Source organism: Erpetoichthys calabaricus, chromosome 5, assembly GCF_900747795.2.
Source record: "Erpetoichthys calabaricus chromosome 5, fErpCal1.3, whole genome shotgun sequence".
NCBI classification, from domain to species: domain Eukaryota; kingdom Metazoa; phylum Chordata; class Cladistia; order Polypteriformes; family Polypteridae; genus Erpetoichthys; species Erpetoichthys calabaricus.
Window position 1 is genome coordinate 41,885,363 of NC_041398.2, and position 13,550 is coordinate 41,898,912.

Here is a 13,550-nt window from a genome sequence, read left to right on the forward strand (position 1 = left end):
GGAGGTCATGCAACATCTTAAATCAAGCAAACTCAATTTTATTTTGTTACTCATGGAGTTAAAATTTCAAAATTAAATGAATACAAATGTAAACATAATAATAAAAGCATGCTGTACAATTAATGCTTTTTTCTTCTCAAAGTCTATAATAAAACCATATGCCAATTTCTGGATATTAAAAGAATACGTTCTGCTCTGTCTTTAGTGAAAGATGTCTTTCACTGCCTCATACAGACACAGCAACAGAATGTAATCCACTAAACATGAGCTTCCCACTAAAGCCCCTGCTGAACCCAGGTTTGGACTAGAGCAAAATAAGCAGAAAAGCAGTGCTCTAAATGAGGCCATACTCTTCCCTCCCAGGCCTAAATGTGGTTCCTACACGGTGGCCCCATTGAATGCTGCTGCACAGCCTAATGGAAAGCAGAAGGCAAATTCCATTATGATATTGACTTCTGGAGCAAATAAGGAGAAAACAGAGCTTCTTCTCCAACCCAAACAATCCTGGTTTCATCTGGTTTGAGAATAAGCTTGATTGAAATGACCCGACAAAAATATTTTACAGAGAGGCCAATTGACGGGAGATTGGGGAAAAGCAATGAAAAAGATCTGCATCTTCAATAAACTCTTGAATGCACTTTCAACTAAGTAAAGAGCAGAAATAAGAGCTGGTGGCATAGAGAATATGAACATTACCCCTAAAATCTTTGTTGTTTGCATGTGTTTCCACTATTTATAATACAATTCAGTTTTACATATAGCTTTCAGTTAAGCTTAAATCTACTATACAGTATCATAAAATGCTACAGTCTAGTTCCTCAGAGCAATCTGATTGGTCAGTTTGGCCATGTTGTTATTTTTCAGTTTGGCTTTGGTGATGTGATCAATAGTGGAAGTGCACATGTGAGACAGACAAGAAGGAGAAAAGGCATAGGAGGAGTGCTGAGAGTCGCCTTCAAAGATAGGAAATATAAAAGCAGACAGGGGACGAGCAAGGTGCCTCGAAATGACAGAGCCTGAGAAGCAACCTTTACAGGAACACGACTGAGACAGGGAGCACCGGGAAAGACAGGTTCAGACACATTAGGACACCGAGAAAAGGTGCTGGTGGTCACGCATTTGAAATAAAACCCCAGGGCTAATGTCGGCATTAGCACACTTTATTTTTATATCTTAGCCATATAACAAGTGACATCAAGGAACAGGTCTTGTGAACCTTTTGAGGCTTTCAGCAAACACACCTGAGAAACTGTCCTTGTCCATGGCGATGAGATCACGTGCCTGGTACATGTAACACCGCAAATGATAACGAGTCCCACCTACAAGGCAGAGAAAACAGAAGAACATAATTAAGAAATGAACATTGCTAGTGCTGTCACCAAAAGAAATAAAGAAGCATCTTGCATTTGAATTATCTTTTAAAAATGAACAGGGTGATGTAGTGGTAAATACACCTTGTAAGTCTCCAGAACTGGATTTAGTTCCCCACCTAGTCACTGTCTATATGAGGTTTACTGTGCTTTCCCTGTGTTTGTGTAGGTTTTTTTCAAGTACTATAGTTTATTCTTACATACCAAACTTGTGCATTTTAGGTTAATTTGTTATTTCAACTTACCAAAAGTGACTGAGTGCTCTACATGCTTAACTAATATCCCATTCAGTGCTCTTTCCTTGCACCTCATACTAGGAGTATAGGCTTCTCCACAACCATGAAATGAAAGATCACATGTGTACAAAAATGGAGGGTTTAAGAAATGTTAATAGACAACTTTGTGAAAATCCAAAAGACACCTATTATCCCTCGGTTGGATTTGAGCAATATGCAAGGTGACAGAATACTCTGGTGCCAGCAAAGTGATTAAAAGTTGAATCTTCATGAATTTGATAAAGAGCTGGCCCACTATTTCTTGAGTATCAGATAGATAGATAGATTTTTTACCCCCCCGGGTGGAATTGAAGAGTCGCATAGTGTGGGGGAGGAACGATCTCCTCAGTCTGTCAGTGGAGCAGGAAAGTGACAGCAGTCTGTCGCTGAAGCTACTCCACTGTCTGGAGATGATACTGTTTAGTGGATGCAGTGGTTTCTCCATGATTGACAGGAGCCTGCTCAGTGCCCGCCGCTCTGCCATGGATGTCAAGCTGTCCAGCTCCGTACCTACAATAGAGCCTGCCTTCCTCACCAGTTTGTCCAGGCGTGAGGCATCCCTCTTCTTTATGCTGCCTCCCCAGCACACCACTGTGTAGAAGAGGGCGCTAGCCACAACCATCTGATAGAACATCTGCAGCATCTTATTGCAGATGTTGAAGGACACCAGCCTTCTAAGGAAGTGTAGTCGACTCTGTCCTCTCTTGCACAGAGCATCAGTATTGGCAGTCCAGTCCAATTTATCATCCAGCTGTACTCCCAGGTATTTATAGGTCTGCACCTTCTGCACACAGTCACCTCTGATGATCACGGGGTCCATGAGGGGCCTGGTCCTCCTAAAATCCACCACCAGCTCCTTGGTTTTGCTGGTGTTCAGGTGTAGGTGGTTTGAGTCGCACCATTTAACAAAGTCCTTGATTAGGTTCCTATACTCCTCCTCCTGCCCACACCTGATGCAGCCCACGATAGCAGTGTTGTCAGCGAACTTTTGCACGTAGCAGGACTCCGAGTTATATTGGAAGTCTGATGTATATAGGCTGAACAGGACCGGAGAAAGTACAGTCCCCTGCAGCGCTCCTGTGTTGCTGACCACAATGTCAGAACTGCAGTTTCCGAAATGCACATACTGAGGTCTTTCTTTAAGATAGTCCACGATCCATGCCACCAGGTATGAATCTACTCCCATCTCTGTCAGCTTGTCCCTAAGGAGCAGAGGTTGGATGGTGTTGAAGGCACTAGAGAAGTCCAGAAGCATAATTCTTACAGCACCACTGCCTCTGTCCAAGTGGGAGAGGGATCGGTGTAGCATGTAGATGATGATTCTCCTGGTATGCGAACTGCAGAGGGTCAAGGGCGTGGCGGACCTGTGGCCTCAGATGGTGAAGCAGCAGCCGCTCCAAGGTTTTCATCACATACGACAGTGATAAGATATCAGTTCTAAGATACAGTATTAGAAATGTTTGTAGTGTTGATGTTGTTATGCAAAATAAAAGAAGAATGCATAAAGTTATCTGCAAATTCAAAAGCTAGTCTAATTGTTTCTAATACCTATATTTCTTGTAGGGACATGGAATGTGACCTCTCTTGGAGGAAGGAGCCCAGACTAGTGCTGGAGGTAGAGAGATACAATCTAGATATAGTCGAGCTCACCTCAATGCATAATACAGGCTCTGGAACTAAACTCCTGGATAGGGGCTGGATTTTATTCCACTTTGGAGTTGGCCAGGGTGAGAGACATTGGACTTACATATACAGTAATCCCCCCCCATCTTGGCATATGTACGTTGGAGTTTACCCTAGTGGATGAGAGGGTTGCCTCCCTGTGATTTCGAGTCAGGGAGAGGGCTCTGATTCTTGTCTCTGCTTATGAGCTGACAATTGGTCAGAGTATTTGGGTTTCTTGGAGACTCTGTGGGGAGTGCTGAAGGGTGCTCCCATTGGGGACTACATCATTCTAATGGGGGACTTTACTACTCACACGAGAAACAACAGTAAAACCTTGAAAGGTGTGATTGGGAAAAATGGCCTACCTGATTGTCACCTAACCCACTCAGATGAAACGAAGGGTTGAATTGTCAATTGATCACTACTTGACTGTGAGTTGGATCAGATGGAGGGGGAAGATGCCGTGCAGACCCATCAAACCCAACAGAGAAGTTAGGGTGAGCTAGGAACTTTCGTCATATGCCCCAGTCCGGTCTTGCACCTCCAAAAAATTTTCTCTTGCAAACTGGGGGAGGTGGAGGATATTGAAGTCCAATGGGCCATGGCCAATGGGCCATGAGATGGCTATTTCCTGTCGCACCAGTAATCCCTAAATCTGGTGGAGGACATGAGCAGTAAAGATGGCTGTCAGACTACAGAAGGAGGCCTTTTGAGCTTAGTTAGCTTGTGGGACTCCAAAGCCAGTTGACAAGTACCGACATGTAAAGGCGTAGTGTCCCAATAGCAGTTGCAGAATAACAAACACAACTGTGGGAGGAGTTTGGTAACACCATGTAAGATGACTGTCGGTCAGTTACAAAGTGATTATGGCAAACTGTCAGGTGACTCAGGATAGAGCAGCACTTCACCTATATGGCTTATAGCATGGACGGAGTGCTATTAACCTCACCTAAGGATATAGTCAAACAGTGAAATGAGCACTTTGAGGACCTCCTAAATCCCACTGAAATGACTTCCTTTGAGGAAGAAGAGTCAGGGGACTTGGAGGAGGGTTCACCCATCACAGAGCTGAGGTAGCTGAGGTTGTCCTCCTCTGTGGCATGGCTCCATCTTTAAGAAAGGGAACCAGTGAGTGTGCTTCAAGTTTAGGTATATCACACTCCTTAGCCTTTCCTGGAAAGGCATAAGCCAGGGTTCTGGAAAAAAGGATCCAGCTGTTGGTCAATCCTCAGATTCAGGAGGAACAATGCAGATTTCGTCCTGGTTGTGGAACACTGGACCAACTTTTTACCCTCACAATGATTCTGGAGTGTTCATGGGAGTATGTCCAACCAGTTCACACGTGTTTTTGTGGACTTAGAAAAGTCATTCAACAGGGTCGCTCAGGGTATCCTGTGGATGCGTCCCAAGAGAGTATAAGGTACCAGGCTATTCCCTCCCTGTACAACCAGAATGAAAGCTTGGTTCGCACTTCTGGCAGTAAGTCAGACTCATTCCGAGTGGGTGTGGTAACCGCCAAGGCTGCCCTTTGACTTCAATTTTGTTCATAATTTTTATGGACAGAATTTCTAGGTATAGCCAAGGAGTGGAGGGTGTCCAGTTCAGTGTCTTCTTAATCACATCTCTACTTTTTTGGATTATGTGGTCCTCCTGGATTCATTGGGCTATGACCTTAGACACTGTGGTTGTTTTGCAAGCTAGAGTGAAGTGGCAAAGCAATTAAGATCAGCGCCTCCATGTCCGAGGTAATGGTTCTCAGCCGGAAAAGGGTGGACTGCCCCCTCTGGGTTGGGGTTGAGGTGCGGCCTCAAGCAGAAAGGTTTGAAGTATGTAAGGATCTTGTTCACTAGTAAGGGAAGAAGGGAGTGGGAGATCAACAGGCAGATCAGATAGTCATGTAACCATTTTGGGTATGTCCAACCAAGAGAAGACCACAGGAAAGAACAAGGACATGCTGAAGAGATTATATTGCTTGGCTGGACTGGGAATGACTTGGTATCCTCAACAGGGGAGTTGGAAGAGGTGGCAGGGAAAACGGATGTCTGGGCATCTTTACTTAGACTGCTGCTCCCGTGACCCAGACATAGATAAGTGGCAGAAAATGGATGGATAGATGACATTATACAGGGTGATTCAGGGAAAAACTGAACATTTTCAAAATGTTTTACTCAGTAACTAAGCTTAAATTAACATTTATTTTGCACAAAATTGTAGAATTTCTCTTTTGCTGTTTATATTTTGGCACTAGAGGAAATTAATTGATCGGTGATATACTAAAAGGGGTCTGGGATGACTTAGGCTACAGGAGTGACATGTGCCATGTGATAGGAGGGGTGTATATTGAGAAACTTTTAAGATTAAGAAAAACTTCCTTTACAAATTGGTTGCGATAAGAGTTACTGAGTCATTTTTAAAGTGTTCAGTTGTTTCTGAATTTCTCTGTATGTGACATATGGTGTTGTAATAACTGCATAATTAATATAGGAGCTTAATGTTGTTAGTTGTGATGATTATAGAAGAAATGACATCAATACAAATAGATTTAGAAATATGGTTAGAAGAAATAAAAGTATTAACAAATATTAGGTGCCTTACTATCAAACATGCAGGAGATGGTTGGACGGTTCACTCCAAAACTCTGAGTTACGGATTTGTCATCACTTTTTTCATCTATCATTCCACCCTGAAAAAAGAAGCAAACAGAATCAAACAGAACCAACAGCTAAGAGGCATATTTAAAAGCAAAACGAGAATCATGTTATGCTTAATATACATATTGGCAAAGTTCCCTCTGAGGTTAAAGTGTGCTCTAGTAGTACACAAAGAAATGAGTCATGAAGTCCACCCCATCAGCCACTTGCCAAAAGATGGATGTCACAATGGCCCTCTTCCTGGAAATCAAATACTGTATTAAAAATTGGAATGAAGTCCTTAGGTGAATCCTTCAAATACTGGTATGTAATGATCTGATTTGTTTGTCTTTTGCCTGCTCCTCACGGATGTTATTCACTTATAAGTATGGCTGTTGAGTTGGCCAAAAATAATTACATATTCACTGCGGTGGGTTGGCACCCTGCCCAGGATTGGTTCCTGCCTTGTGCCCTGTGTTGGCTGGGATTGGCTCCAGCAGACCCCCGTGACCCTGTGTTCGGCTTCAGTGGGTTTGAAAATGGATGGATAATTACATATTCAGATATACTGTATATTATATATATTCATGGCATTTGTAGTCTGTGTCACAATCTGATTGTATGGGTGGTTACCTACCATGTAACGCTTGTAGTTGGCCAGCGAGTCTGCTAACATCTGCCACGGTGCCCTCAGTTGTGAGAAGCAGATCATAGAATGGTTGAAATAGTTTACTGTCAAATCATGCAAAGAGTACGCGATATAATATATTTAAGCATAGGTTACATATTCTGGGTGGCATATACAGTATTTGTTTGTACCACATGTATTTTTTTATTTTTTATTATTATTATTGTTACTACTTTTTTCTAACAGTATGTCAGCAAAGCAAAAATCAGGTGAAACTGCATCCTTCAAACGAAGTTGACACTTGAAAACAAAGCCTTGCATATAAATTGGACTTCATGAAATTCACATGAAAACCCCAGATAAAATCACTGGTGATTGCTCAAACAAGTTAAATGCAGTCATTAATCAACTCGTCTTCTTTAAAAAAAAAATAAATAAATAAAACACATAATAGGTGAACAATGGATTAGGTGTGCTGCAGCTGACCATTTGGGTGCTGTGGACAGGAGAGGGTGGCAAATAAATAAAATATATGAATAAAGTAAACTTTTGTATCACCTTTAAAGATAGACCAAAACTGTAATGCAAGCAACATTAATATTTACTTTTAATTTTACTTTATTGTTTTAGCCATTAGAAACCACATAAGACTGCTTGTTGTCTGAGCCCAAGATAACTAAAATGAAAATTGCTAACTTTGAAAGGGCTCTTAAAAATGGTGATTTTAATGCTGTTACTGTTCAATGACAAAAGGAAAATTAGAAATAGGACACTTATTCTTCATTGTCTTTAATGTCAGAAACATCCAGCTTTCGCTTATTATGTTCTAGCACAGGGGTGGGCAATGTCGGTCCTGGAGAGCCGCAGTATGTGCAGGTTTTTGTTCCAACCCAGTTCCTTAACGAGAACTCAATTATTGCTGATGAAGCACATATTGCTTAAGTGACATTTTGATACTTCATTTTAGTGGTCTCGCTTGTTAAGGTTCTCCAACCTTAATTGCTTATTTCAATCTTAAACTGCTGCATTCAGTGTTTTAATTGCTCCTTATTAGCAATAAAATGTAAAAGACAAAGCAGCCAGCAGTTCTCCAGCTAGCTTTTTTCCAATTACATCTGTGTGTGTTCATCATGCACTGTTTGATTTAATAAAACACTTAATAGAAAAATGTGACAGACTGAAAATGATCTGTTTTAGGCTTCAAATCATTTGGATGATATCCTTGGAAAAGAAAAAAATCTACGATATAAAAGCCTTACATTGCACAGACTAACAAACCATAAAATTAAATAAGGTCTGAGATTGGCAATGATTGGTTTCTAATTAAGCAATTGGGTTGGAATGAAAACCTGTAGCCACTGCGGCTCACCAGGACCGACATTGCCTACCCCTGTTCTAGCACAAATCAGCAGTTGGTCAGAGATCCCAGGTTTGAGAAACAGAAGCCTTCCCATTTTACTAATGGCAATAGATGCTAACTAGTAATCATTTTTTTAATCCTGCCTTTGTCACTTCTTCTGCTTGTTTGAAGGAGGACAAGTGCCTTCTATTTCTGGTGTTGGCTATAATTTTTTTTTTCTAATTTTCTTGTATAGTTATTTTCTTTCTTGAGAACTTTCTTATTCCTGGATTTCATTTCTGCCTGGCACTTGATGTTATCTGGTTAGACTGTATTGGATTAGACATTCAGTCATCAATGAATGGCTGGATGGAAAACATGTTAAAAAGAAAGAAATACATTTCAGAAAGCTGTTGCCATTTTTGAAAGTTCAGAATGGGATGAAGCAGTCACTTCTGCTTTTAGACTGTAATGCCAATTTTTTTTTGATTTGCAGTAATTCTAAATTCTTTGAATGTTTTTTTTTTAATGTATGTAATGCTGTTTAAAAAGGAACACAGTTGGCCATTCAGTTCTTAAAGACCCAGTCACGAGCAACATACATCATATCTGTTAAGCACTTAAATAGCTTAAATAAACATGCCACTCAATAAATACCTTTAAAAGTACATTATACAATGCAGAAAATTAATACATATAAATATGTTGTCGTATTGCATAAAAGTAGTGCTCAAAAATTAATATAATTGAAACTTTTTGCTCACATCAACCCATTCCTTAGAGAGAACATTCCATATGAAGTTACAAGTCTATTTTTGAGAAAACATAAAAGGTAAAAATGTTTCAGAAGCTTTTATGTAATCCTAAAGCAATACAGCATGAGAGTTCATAATCCACAGGTAGTTCAGCCCAGGCTCATGCAGATAGTTACCCATGCTCCCATACTATGAGCCCTAATGTGCTGTGTGTAATGTGTGCATAGGAATGGGTGGCTGTGCTTAAAGTTTTGAAAAGTATTACCACACCCTGGCAATGGGACACCCCATGGCTGCTGGTGCCTGGACATGCTGGACCACCACAACTGCTGATCTACTCACCCCATACCATTCTATTCTGCAAAGTTATGCTTGTCTTGATAGCACATTGAGCGTAGTATCAGAATTGTTTTGTTTGTTGTGATCAATTTTTGCTGTTGCCATATTTTCTTTTACCACAGTGGCTTTTAAGCAGTAAATAAGCAGACTTATCTTTCTCACAGAGCATTTCCCAACAGTTAACCTGGTCCATTCATGGAGCTTATTGCTCATTTACTGGACACTTGTATTTATTTATTATCACAACTTTCACCATATAATTTATCAGTTTAATACGATTTGGATCAATATAAAGCCTATTGGATTCAAAGATATAATATGTGCGCTACTTCTCAAAGTAATTCAGTGAATTGATTTATCAACTTTCACTTTCATCTTTTCACTCACCCACAATCCCACATGTTACTTTGGATGATTTACTTTATCAAGCCCAGAACACCAGTCCAGTATTGTATGGCCCAGAGCTTATCCAGGCAGCACAGAGTACAAAGTATGATTGTCCATTAAACAGGGAGCAGTCTATCCTAGGGCCCAATTATGCATACCACCATATTCATTCTTACAGTGCCAGTTCAGAATTACTATTTAACCTAACAAACACATCTTTGAAGATGTGCCAGGAAAAACAGAGTACATAGGAGCATGTGTGAACTCCACACAGACACCAATTCTGTGTGAGATTTATGCACAGGACATTGAATCCATGAGGCGACAGTCCTAATCACCTGTAATGCTGTTCGAAAATTACAGTATGCTAAATATGACTCTTAATATTTAATCTGTGTGTTTTATTTCATTGTGTTTCTATTTAGATCATGACTCTTAACTTGTGGACTCAGAGATCATGTGAGGAGTGTTCTGTATCTGAAATAGAAGGCATGTACAAATGAGCTCATCATAAAGGAGTTTTCCAAGAGAGTTGAATTCTGGGACGAGATAAAAATCTGGGGTGTATGCAAGACAGTAATAGCCTGGAATTTTGGGAAAATAAGTATAAAATTGTTAAAAAAATGACATTGTTTATTAGAATTGTCACACACGTGCGAGTAGGAGGCAGCTAAAGGTCTCAAGTAATGGTAATACCACATCAGACTGGGGGCAGTGGGTTGCACTTACTGGCTTTCTCAGTTCCTTGCAGACCCTTCCCGGGAAATCTCGCTGAGTTCCGGCACCTTTGATTATGTCACTTCCTGTTCTGACGCATTGGATGATGTCACCTCTGGTTCCAGAGCCACCAATGATGTCACTTCCGACTCTGATGTACTGGATGATGTCACTTTCGGTTCTGACGACATCACAGGCCCTATGAAGACATCACTTCCTGTTTCGGCCCCCAGGATGATGTCATTTCCTATACAGGCCTTTAAAGCCTCCATCTTGCCTTAGTTTAATCAGTTTTGTTTTGGATTCGGTCTTGTAAACAACTCTCTTTGAGAAGTCAGCCTTTTTGCAGCCAGGACATAATATACGGGTGGCTGCCCTAAACCTTTATTATGTTTGGTGTCTTATTGTGTCACAGAATGTATATGTGTAATGTTAGATAAACTGACAAGTGTGTGTACGCTTGAAAGAATATGTAAAATGGAGATTGGGACTTATTTCAAAAATAACTTCATTAACAATCAATCAGACCACGGGAACATATCAGTTGTCCCAGTTTTTTAACTGATAACAATATCTTGCATAAGGCAGCCGGCATGGCATTATAAATTCAAAAGATTTTAAAAGAAGCAGGAGGAGGAGAAGGGAGAGAGAAACAAACGGAAGACATATTGGTTGGATTTTGTCACTTAAAGACAACCGCTCCACTCCCAAGCATCACACCTGGTTTGAGAAAACAAAGACTGCAAGAAGCAAAGCTACAGATGCTGGATACAAAGTTTGCTGTGTGACCCTGATTTGAATTGTTCAGGTTGTATGTTTTTATATCTAACATTTCCCCCTGGTTTCTCCTTCAAATAAATATAAGTAATGAGTGAAATGGTGTGAGTATTGCTTTTCAAGTTGTCCTTTTGTCTACTGATGATTGTTAATGAAGCGAACTATATCCATTTAGGAACGTACTGACGGGGTAGTGATGAGCCCTTTGACTTCTGTTAGATTGTGTAGCCCTTTCAACGGCAGCCATCAGGATACAAAAACCTGACTGGAGTAGTGGTTCCTGGTTTTTTGCTAGGGCATTCTGAAGAATAGCCCTTTCAGGGGAAGCAATCTGAAGATGGATTGAGGGACACGTCATGAATGGAGTGGCTTCTAGCCCCTGGTAAGGTATTGAAGTTGAGATAGCTAGACTCAGCCAGTGTTGAGATATTATTGCTTTGTATTTGAGCTGATCTGTGCTGAGTGAAATGTCAAATAGGTATGTTTTACAGGATATTTCCAGTTTGGATATTTCCAGTATAAAAAGAATCTCAGAGGTTAAACTGCCATTTACACCACAAAACACCACTGGCACCATAAAAATATCAAAACACAAACCTTGGAAAGCTTTATAAGTCATTACAACCAACAGACAAATTATTCCTTTTCTCTGAAGAAGATGAGCACTGCCTGGAATGGAAATGGTGAGACACAATTGCCTGACAACCCATTAGTCTGTACAGCCATGAGAATGAATTATGCAGGTTTAGCAAATGACTGTATTTCTGCGGAGCTGCCTGTATTATTTGTTCAATTGTTTAATCCTAGCATCCCAGTGTGTCTTTGAACTAAGCACTATAAGACAACAGCACTGACCGCTGCACGTCACATATTCAATTGTTGTCCACATACTCTACCTCATATGTGGGACAATACTACTAATACTAGGTTCCATAATTTGTTATATGGAACCATCTAAATGGGACTGGACTGTCATCTTGAGGAGATACTATCTGACCAAACCTTCTAGAAAGAGCTCAGATGGATGACTCTCTTATCCTAATGACTTTATGAGGGTGGCACATTTAGCACTCAGACACCAGGCTGGGTAGCAGTGCCATATCAAAAATGACTCGTCTGTACTTACATAATCTAAGCAACCACAAAGTACAAAATGGGTGTGCTGAATAGCAAGGGTGTTGCCCTTTGGGTGGCAACCATTGAACACTTTTTTCCATTGTTATTTTTCTCACTGCCTAATTCTAGTCATCCAGACTGAGAAAGTTTGCCATCATATTTGTTTGGATTATTTTCTGGCTTCACATGCCTTCTTACACATGTACATGGTCCAGAATTCACGGGGGGTGCCATTTGGTTTAAATGTCTTACTTCATAAGTCACATGATCACAACTTGGAAGAAGGGAGTTGCCCTGAATTCATTATTTATGGAACAGACTGAAGGTGCGGGGGTGGTGTGGTTGTAACACAGCACCGGTTTAATTTCTCACATTACAATGCACGCGGTTCCAAGCTCGAAAAGAGCGGAGGGATTTGCCAATAACAATCTATGCATTACAAATTTTCCCCCTTCTTACTACACATGGTCAAAATTGGCCAGGGAATATTTGCCCTTCATCATTTTTCCTGGCCTCGTTTCATTATTCATGTGGTATAGACAAGGAGTATAAGAAAGTTGGGGGGAGGAGGTTCATTTAAAATTCCCCAGTTACAGCATACAGATAAATAACTTTAGTCATATTTTGTACAGCATCTTTCATGAAGAACACTATCCCAGAGCTACAACATTTTATAGAAGTATACCACATATTCTTCCTATGTTGGCAGAGACAGATTTAAAAATTTGCTCAGTGGAGGAACATGCAGATTTGATCACTGAAATATCAGATGACATTTAAAACCTACAATTTTGGTGACTATGATTGGGAGTTAATCTAAAAGGGTTACAAGTAGTTACTGTAAATGGAAAATTAATGCTTGCCACATTAGACGGCCCATTTAATTTCTGACTTTAAATATCACAGGGAGAACAGATGATGTCATTGAACTTTGAATCACCACTTCACATATGGTCTGTAAGCACCTAAGGTCTCATCCACTACCAGGATGTGTCTCAATGGAAGCGGGCCAATCAAAGCAGTGAAAGGAAAACTCGACAGATCAAAAGACTCTAGTATGGGAAAAAGAAGGAATGACAGACAGCTTCAGGGATTCACCTAGATCTGTCTTCCAGCTCTTAAAACACAATGCTGCCTCAAAGTGACCAAACAATTGCAAATCACTTAAGACAGAAACGCATAAGGCTGCCATGATTGTTCCTGTGGGCATGCTGTTTACTGATGGTGCTCAAGTTGTAGAAATATGGAAGATACAGTGAATTAGCTTCACAAAGGAAAAATATGTCATCTAAATAACACTTGAAGTTGCTCCTCTTAAAAAGTAACCACTCTTCTGTTCTAGCAGCCAGTGAAGGAGGACCAGCTCAAGCACTTTTCTGCCCTAGATGAAGCTATAAATTGTGACCCCAAAACATGACATATAGTATGATACGGTATAACCTAAATAGCATTTTATTTGTAATCTGGTAGTTTAAATAGAATATGAATTGATATTCTCACATTCATGTATGAGTTTGGTCTGGACTATAAGTATACAGTACTGTAGTCAAAC

General features: G+C 40.4%; 1 protein-coding gene across 9 annotated transcripts in view; it reads right to left on the reverse strand.

Annotated features, from left to right (window-relative positions):
* dysf (dysferlin, limb girdle muscular dystrophy 2B (autosomal recessive)) overlaps positions 1-13,550 on the reverse strand; it is a 311,739-nt gene that overhangs the window by 128,948 nt on the left and 169,241 nt on the right. For all 9 annotated transcript variants that reach the window (XM_051928469.1, XM_051928467.1, XM_051928471.1 and 6 more), the window contains 2 exons: positions 5,906-5,993; positions 1,242-1,319 (listed from right to left, as the gene is read on the reverse strand). In XM_051928469.1, the coding sequence (XP_051784429.1) occupies positions 1,242-1,319; positions 5,906-5,993 (166 nt within the window). The remainder of the gene's footprint in view (positions 1-1,241; positions 1,320-5,905; positions 5,994-13,550) is intronic.